Raw genomic sequence first — 8,366 nt, 5'->3', positions numbered from 1 at the left:
TTTCTCAAATTTCCGCAGTTGCATTAAGTGCATGTTAGCTATAAGGTATACCTTAACCAGGGGAGGAGCTTAGAGGAGGCCGGACCGGGCCTCGGCCTATGCGGTTTTTTCGCCTAGTAGCGTTAAATTTCAGGTTTTTGAGAATTTTTTTAAACGTGTATTGGTTCGGCCCAGGCTGATTTTATCTTCAAAAAAACATCGGCCCATGCTGAGTTTTAGGTCAAGATCCGCCATTGACCTTAACCATTTTTTAGTTATGTATAGTGGGGGTTATGTAAATGGGAGGTTATACGACACGTGGCAAATATGTAAGAAAATGGGTTATATAACTTGAGTGTGTAGTAGAGGTTACGTAGATTTGGTTATATATGTATACTAGTAGGGTGCCCGCGCGATGCAGGGTGAGCGACACTTTGCATTACGACACTCGTTTTTTTATAGTTTTCTTATTCATAAGTGTTACACATGTCTGGTAACTAATAAATTTTGCATTTAAATTATCAAATACTTCAAGAAACTATTGATTCAATAAAGTAACATATAAAAAAGAAAAATAAGTCTTAAACATAAAAGTTAAATAAAGTAGCACACGCATAAGGAATGATAAGTCTTAAACATAAAAGTTGAAAACTCAGAATCGGATCCATGCCTAACTTTTTGTTGATACATGATTTTTGTTGCCTACGTCAATGTATCAAGTCATGTATATAATAGGTTGATTTGTTAGAGAGTTGGTTTCGTAATGTAAAAACCCCTTCATACGTAGGAGCCCTTCGCACGAAGGGAGACAGTTCTCTCGCACGAATGGAATGATTCCATTCGTTCCAAGCTCACTCGCACGAGTAGGGGTGTCTATAAATAGGTGAGTGGGTGTTAGCATTTGAGAACTTTTGGCAACTTGTAGTGAAGCTCTGCTAACCTGATTTCAGGCTTTGTTCTAATGAAATCAGTGTTTATCAGTGATATCTTGTGTATGTCTACTTTCCAATTGGATTCCGCACAATATGGACAGCTAAATTGAGTCGGCCGGAGCATAATCGAGATCAAAACGGTCCTCACAAGTAGTATCAGATCTTGGAGGCCGACTTCAGAGACTCAAGACACAAGATTTCACCAATTTGAAGACTTTCTACACATCTCACTTCTACTCATTCTATTTTTGATCTTTTTCTGATTGAATTCACGGTCGAAATGACCTAAATTTTTCACAGATTGTTTAAAACATGTTTTTGATAAACCCTTGAAAAATTGGGTTCAAAACGCAATCAGAATCATCAAAAATTTGTCAAAATATGCAAAAATACGTTACTTGAAAATTCGTACAAAGGGACCACCCGCACGAATAGACCCATTCGCACGAAGAAAATTTTTCAGTCATTTGATATTACCTTTGCACGAAGAGAAATATCTCACTCGTTCTAAAATCCCATTCGCACGAGTGAAATTGTCCATACAAGTTGTGTTTCATTCCCACGAAGTGATTTTTTGACTTGCTTAACTGATTTCAGATTTCGAGTTTGACAAGATTGAGAACGAAGGTTTTGCAATGTTAGCCAAAATAATTGAAGAGCCTGAACAGATGGTCGAAGAAGTGATTGAAGACGAAGGAGAAATTTTTTTCGCTGAAACTCCAGAAAGAAAGTTCTGATGACTATTATTCTTCTGAAATAGATTTTTTTAAGATCCGTGACGACTCCTGATGTGTTTAAAGCTTTTGAAGGTTTATTCTACAGCAGCATAGGAAACAGTGGGATGCATAAAGAAGAAGAAAGGATAGAAATTGTGGAAGAATTCATCGAAGTGTCGAGAGTGATTGATGAAGAAAATCTGGCTAACACAGCAGATAAAGTTATGATGGCTCAGTTCGAAGAGGAAAAGAAAAAGTTGGTGACAGAAAAGAAGACTGAGTCAAATGATGAAAAGAATGAGCCAGTTGGTATAAAAGATGAGAGTGTTAAAAATGAGAAATTCAAGGGGGAAATTGATTTTCAGTGCACAGAATCGTGCAAGTCTTGTGCTGAAAAGGATGAAATTTACAAACAAAAATGCACAGAACTAGAAGAAAAAGACGAACAATTTAAACAAAAGTGCACAACATGTTTTGAAAAAGATAAACAAATTCAAGAATTGAAAAAACATAATGATCATTTGGTATATGATTTTAAACAAATGAAAGAAGCATATGATAAGATGAGTAACACAATTAACCAATTCCGTGATCTTAGCCATGAGAATAATGCTACAATAATGTTCCTTAAAGCTACTATGATGGATAAGCAAAAAGCAATTAATATTCACATTGACAAAATCGCAGAGCTTAAGCAAGAATTGAAACGGAAAGGGTTAATAAGAAATTGATCAGTTGCTCAACTTCTTCATATGTGTTAGATCACATCTTCCCAAAACAGACTGAAAAAGATGCATCAAGGGAGAAAGTTGATGGGAATGGGAACAAAGGGTTAGGTTATCATCGTGTTCCAACTCCCATGAGGGAAGGGTATTGACGGAAAAAGGCGGAGGGGGTGGAAAAGGCGCTGGATCTTAAACTAAAAAGTGTTCAAACAAACCAATCTAATCAGTTGCCAGATGATATAAACGTAACCTATACAAAATCTGACGAGGATTGTGAGTCAGAGTTAGATAAAAATGTGGTTGAAAAGTTTATGAAGATGAAAATGAGAATGATTCCACCAAGAATGAAAATTCAAACTCGCATTTGGAAGATGAAGAAAGCTTTCACAAAAATTATATTCCGAAATCTAGTACTAATTTGAGTGATGATCCGAACTTGGTGTTGTATAAAGTGAACAGATCTGATAAATATACTCAGATGAGGAGTTTCCAATCCAAAATGTGAATTTGAAAAAGTTTTTAAATTGGTGGAAATCAAAGTTTCTGAAATTGAGAATCTTGCTACAACCGAAAGATATTTGAACTTCAAGAAAGATAAATCTTATTATTCCAAACCGAATAACTCTTATTTTCAAACGAGAAATTATAGCAATGAGAGAGCTGGGTTGGGAATAGTAAGAAAAATCATAACAAGAAGTTTAAAAATTTAAAATTTGTGAAGAAGATGAACTTTGTTCATGGAACAAGTTCAGAAAGTCACAAAGAATCGCACTTTAGTAGACAAACTAATGAGGAATTCATTACACAAAAGAAACAACATGAACAGGCTAAAGGTATCGTTGTTGTAAAAGACAGTCGGACGTGCTTCAGGTGTAACGAAGCTGGACACATTGCTAGAAAATGTCCACAACAAAAGCCTAAGCTTGTTTATGTTGAAAAGAAGAAATCAGAAGATCTCATACAGAAACTGCCAATGTTTGCAACAAAACAAATTTGGAAAAGAATAAACGAATCTAATAACAAAGACAAACCAGTAAAACAAAATGTTTCAACTAAACATACTGGTGAATCTTTAAAAGAAAATATTCAAAAAGATTCAAAATTTTATATAAAGAATTTTTTTTCAGAAAGTCAAACATGGGTGGTTAAAAAGAAAGAAAATTCTAATGGTGAGAAACTAACTTCTTCAGCTGAGAAAGTTGAAAAAGTTATTTCAAAGAATGTAAGCTTTTGCAAACCAAAATCCGTAGCAATGCCCAAGGGTAAGGCTTGCGAACCAAAGTGGATTATAGACAGAGGAATACTCTGACACATGAAGAAGAAAGTAGCCTGAGTTCAGAAAAAGGCTATGATGGGTTTGATCAAAAGATATATTATGAGTTTTGAAGATATTTTTGAAAAAGATTGAAAAAATCAAACACATAACCCTCACTGTTGAACAAACAAAACAAGTTGATCAACCAGAATTGAAAATGTTTTAAAATTTAAAGGTATCGTTGTTGTAAAAGACAGTCGGACGTGCTTCAGGTGTAACGAAGCTGGACACATTGCTAGAAAATGTCCACAACAAAAGCCTAAGCTTGTTTATGTTGAAAAGAAGAAATCAGAAGATCTCATACAGAAATTGCCAATGTTTGCAACAAAACAAATTTGGAAAAGAATAAACGAATCTAATAACAAAGACAAACCAATAAAACAAAATGTTTCAACTAAACATACTGGTGAATCTTTAAAAGAAAATATTCAAAATTTTATATAAAGAATTTTTTTTCAGAAAGTCAAACATGGGTGGTTAAAAAGAAAGAAAATTCTAATGGTGAGAAACAAACTTCTTCAGCTGAGAAAGTTGAAAAAGTTATTTCAAAGAATGTAAGCTTTTGCAAACCAAAATCCGTAGCAATGCCCAAGGGTAAGGCTTGCGAACCAAAGTGGATTATAGACAGAGGAATACTCTGACACATGAAGAAGAAAGTAGCCTGAGTTCAGAAAAAGGCTATGATGGGTTTGATCAAAAGATATATTATGAGTTTTGAAGATATTTTTGAAAAAGATTGAAAAAATCAAACACATAACCCTCACTGTTGAACAAACAAAACAAGTTGATCAACCAGAATTGAAAATGTTTTAAAATTCAAAAGTATCAATGTTTTGTCATCAAGAGGAGTAAAGGATAAACAAAGAATGTGAAGCATTAACAGATGGTGATTACATGTACATCACATCGGTTTGTCATTTTTCTTTCTTTAAAATGTTTTTAATTTTAGGGGGGAAATATAGTGAAAATTACAAAAACATTTAAAAATTTGAAAATGTAAAAAAACATAGAAAAAGACAAAAGAGTTTCCGTGTAAAAAAAGAGGAAATGATAGTACATCAGTGGACTATCACAACACGCTAGAGAAATGCAAAGCTAAAAGTTGTTAAATGGTCATACTGATGATGTGCCAGTAGGTTTCGCACATTTAGTAAATTGTTTTCGAGATATAAACATAACAAAACTTCTTAATAAGTGGGTTAACATCTCTCGGATATATGGTCTTAGTACACCGAAATTTCATTTGAGAGATTGTCTAATTCTGATATACTACGTCTTTATAACTAGTTGATATCTGGGCTATTATATAAGTTCTTCTGATTTTGTGTCAGCAATGGCCTAGAACTTGTAGAATACTTTCGCTTTAAACCCAAAAACTACACAAAAATTGGAAGTATCGAAAGATGTTACAATTGCAGTCAAAAGATTCCAAAATGGAACACCACTTACAAGTCGAGCCTTCATCTCTTTGTCTGTACGGTGGTACTAACCTGAGCTCTCAATCGCATAACCTAGAGACAGATATCAATTAGGTATACTCACCTGTAAGACTGAATCTAGGGAATCTTGATACGGGAGTATATTCTGAGGTGGGAAACATTGTTAAGTAAGTTCTAAGACAATTAATCTCGTATCTTGAAACAATTGAAGTTTGTGTAGAAATTTAAGTGGACAAACATACTGACAATCTAGGTGAACTTGTTTAAAGCTTAAAGGTTAATAGATCAATGGTTTTAGTGATGTGTCTCAAAACTGATATGATCCTCTTACATAAACTCACAAATATATGTCTGTAAATATGTTTGTACATAGTTATTTCATTTTACATAAAAAATCAAAAAGATTTTAGGTGTGTTTTAGCATAAAGTTTTGAAAATACAAAAAGATTTTGTTTCATCTTATGTTTTGATAACCGATGATGGGGCGCGGATTTTCAAAATCTAAATATGCTAAACATATTTTGAAATGATCACAAGTTCATTAAGTTGAAACTTGAAATTGAAAGAAAATTTTTGTTTGTTTGCAAAATGATCAACCAAAGTCATTAACGTGAACTTGGTAGACAAATCGGATGACTAAGGTCATTAATTTGGACTTGGTTATCTGAGAGGGGTATTAACGCTGATAAAGAAAGTTTAAAAGATTTGAAATTTGAAAATATTAATAAATGTTTAATTTGAAAATTTCAAAGTTTGAAACTGAAATGTTTATTTGAATGATAATGAGATTGAACAGGAAGCTGATAGAAAGAGGGAGCTAAATACAATGTTGACGAATGAAAAGGAAGCTCAAGATAAGGGGGAGATTGTTGAGCTAAATTGTCAAAGATCTAAGAATATTTCTTTCAAAGCGAGAATGTTAAACTTATTAAAGTGTTAAAAAGAATGTAGACCGATCGAGACTACGACAACATCCAAGAGGGAGATTGTTAATACATGATGTTTGTTGCCTACGTCAATGTATCGAGTCATGTATATAATAGGTTGATTTGTTACAGAGTCGGTTTCGTAATGTAAAAACCCCTTCGTACAAAGGAGCCCTTCGCACGAAGGGAGACAGTTCTCTTGCACGAATGGAATGATTCCATTCGTTCCAAGCTCACTTGCACGAGTAGGAGTGTCTATAAATAGGTGAGTGGGTGTTAGCATTTGAGAACTTTCGGTAACTTGTAGCGAAGCTCTACCAAACTGATTTCAGGCTTTGTACTTGAACTTTTTCTAATGAAATCAGTGTTTATCAGTGATATCTTGTGTATGTCTACTTTCTAATTGGATTCCGCACAATATGGAGAGGTAAATTGAGTCAGCCGGAGCATAATCGAGATCGAAACGGTCCTCACACTTTCTTTAGCAACTGAAATAGGTGTGCAATACTATGTATTTATAGGATAAAAATTAGTAGTGCAATAGTTTTTAAATTTAAAAACTTTGATTTCCTACTTGGTTTTTTAGCAGGTTTTGCCACCCCAATAATTAGGAAGTTTGTTTTGTTGAGTTTTTGTTGTGTTTAATATTCTATTTTATTGTGTTTAATAGCATGTTTTATATTTTTACGTGTTTAATATTCTATTTTTAAAGGTTTTATTATGTTCTACATTTTTTCACTAGTCACATACGCATGCACATTTTATAGTATGGTAAAAATATGCATACGGTATCTAACCCCCAAACTGGTTGTAAACATACATGTGAGCTGTTAGTTGCTTTCAGTTTCTTGAACGTTCAGTTTTGTTTATGCAAGTGGAGTAACAAACGATGTGTACGAATTTGTAAGTTCACTCATTATCCAATATAGATGTTTATAAGCGGACTATGAATGATGCGTTAATGGTTTAACTTAACATTTTTAAATAATCTTTGTTTAGGTCAAATCTATTGGGTGGTTTAAGGAGACAAAACGAACAGAAGGCACATCTGATATAAGCATGAGAATCATATGTGATGCGTAATTTGGATCGAGGCTATTTAAGAAGGGACCTTCGTGTCAGCTATATTAAGGTATGTATAGTCTTATTGTTCGATGTTTCTTGTGTTCTTTTAGGTTAATTTTTGAGTTAGCGTAAGATTTAATGTAACAAGGAAAGCAACAGCAATTGACACATCATATGTATGTCAACAACCATCTCTTCACATTCTCATTCTCATTGTTTTGTTATCGGTAAAGTCTTGAAGGGCTCGACAGCGACAACAGTTAAAACGGTTGAGGAAATAATAAATGAACCACAGGGTAAACATCACAAACCAACTACATGCACATGGTCATGTTACAATTTAATCTTGCATTTGCTTACATTGTTCATTTTTGTGTCCTGTCAGCACAAAGAAGCACAATCAGAGGGTTGGTATGCTACTTCGCTACATGCTAAGCTCAAAGATTCATCGTTCCCTATCTTCATCTCTATAATGATATGAATTTAATCTCCCAGGTACGGGTTGTTTAATCTTGTGTAATCTTTTGAGATATTTTGATTTTGTACACATTAAGGTGGGTCACAATAAGCTCAAAGTTGGGTGAGTTAACTTATGCAGACGGGTTCAAGTTCGAAGGTGTAAATATTGGGAATCATATGGGTGTATCTTAAAGTACAACTGTTCTAATGTTTGTTCAGTTCTAGGTGTAGTCAATATACATGTTTACGTGTGATTAAATTAATTTCAGTTGTGGTTGTGTTTTATATCTATCGTATGGTTTATATTTTTAATAATTTGTTGTGGTTTGGTTAATTTACGTTACTCTAGTTAGTTTTATTTATTTCATTTGTATTATTAAATTTCCACCCACTTGTATTATTAAATATCTACCCACTTGCAATTTTAATCAAAATTGTACATATTAGCTATTAAATATTTTGTGGCATTGACGTCATTTAATCACTTGACATTCTGTAGCTATTAAACATTCTGTGACAATGACCAAGGACGTTGGGCTTTAATCACTTGTACACTAAGGCATCATCTACTTGTACCTTTTAATCCACAAGTCAATACTAACCAAGACAATTATCGAACATCGACAAAACTGAGTAGGTCGTCAAAGTACCTTTGGAATTTTTTAAAGGATTATAGTTTACAAAATACGACAAGAATATGTAAAAGAGTTATAAGTTTGTTGTGGAGGAGAAAAGTATAACTAATTATCCATAATTTTGTTAAAACTCGGGGATTTAAGTGTAATAAGATGGAGGGCTAAAAAATAATTA

At 33.5% G+C, this 8,366-nt stretch overlaps 1 protein-coding gene across 1 annotated transcript; it reads left to right on the top strand.

Moving 5' to 3' along the window:
• The first annotated feature begins 3,076 nt into the window (after positions 1–3,076).
• On the top strand, positions 3,077–7,115 carry LOC110919537. The gene is made up of 3 exons (XM_022163804.1): positions 3,077–3,614; positions 4,127–4,221; positions 7,032–7,115. The coding sequence occupies exons 1-3, from the start codon at positions 3,077–3,079 to the stop codon at positions 7,113–7,115; spliced, it is 717 nt and encodes a 238-aa protein (XP_022019496.1).
• The last annotated feature ends 1,251 nt before the right edge of the window (positions 7,116–8,366 follow it).

This window comes from Helianthus annuus, chromosome 16, assembly GCF_002127325.2.
Source record: "Helianthus annuus cultivar XRQ/B chromosome 16, HanXRQr2.0-SUNRISE, whole genome shotgun sequence".
Classification (NCBI taxonomy): domain Eukaryota; kingdom Viridiplantae; phylum Streptophyta; class Magnoliopsida; order Asterales; family Asteraceae; genus Helianthus; species Helianthus annuus.
This window is presented reverse-complemented; position numbering and strand designations above follow the sequence as displayed.

Coding starts and splice junctions, on each gene's coding strand:
- LOC110919537 (XM_022163804.1), top strand. CDS start 3,077: ATGAACTTTGTTCATGGAACAAGTTCAGAAAGTCACAAAGAATCGCAC. Junction 3,615..4,126: donor ATCCGTAGCAATGCCCAAGG/GTAAGGCTTGCG, acceptor ATTTTTTTTCAG/AAAGTCAAACATGGGTGGTT. Junction 4,222..7,031: donor AAAAAGTTATTTCAAAGAAT/GTAAGCTTTTGC, acceptor ATCTTTGTTTAG/GTCAAATCTATTGGGTGGTT.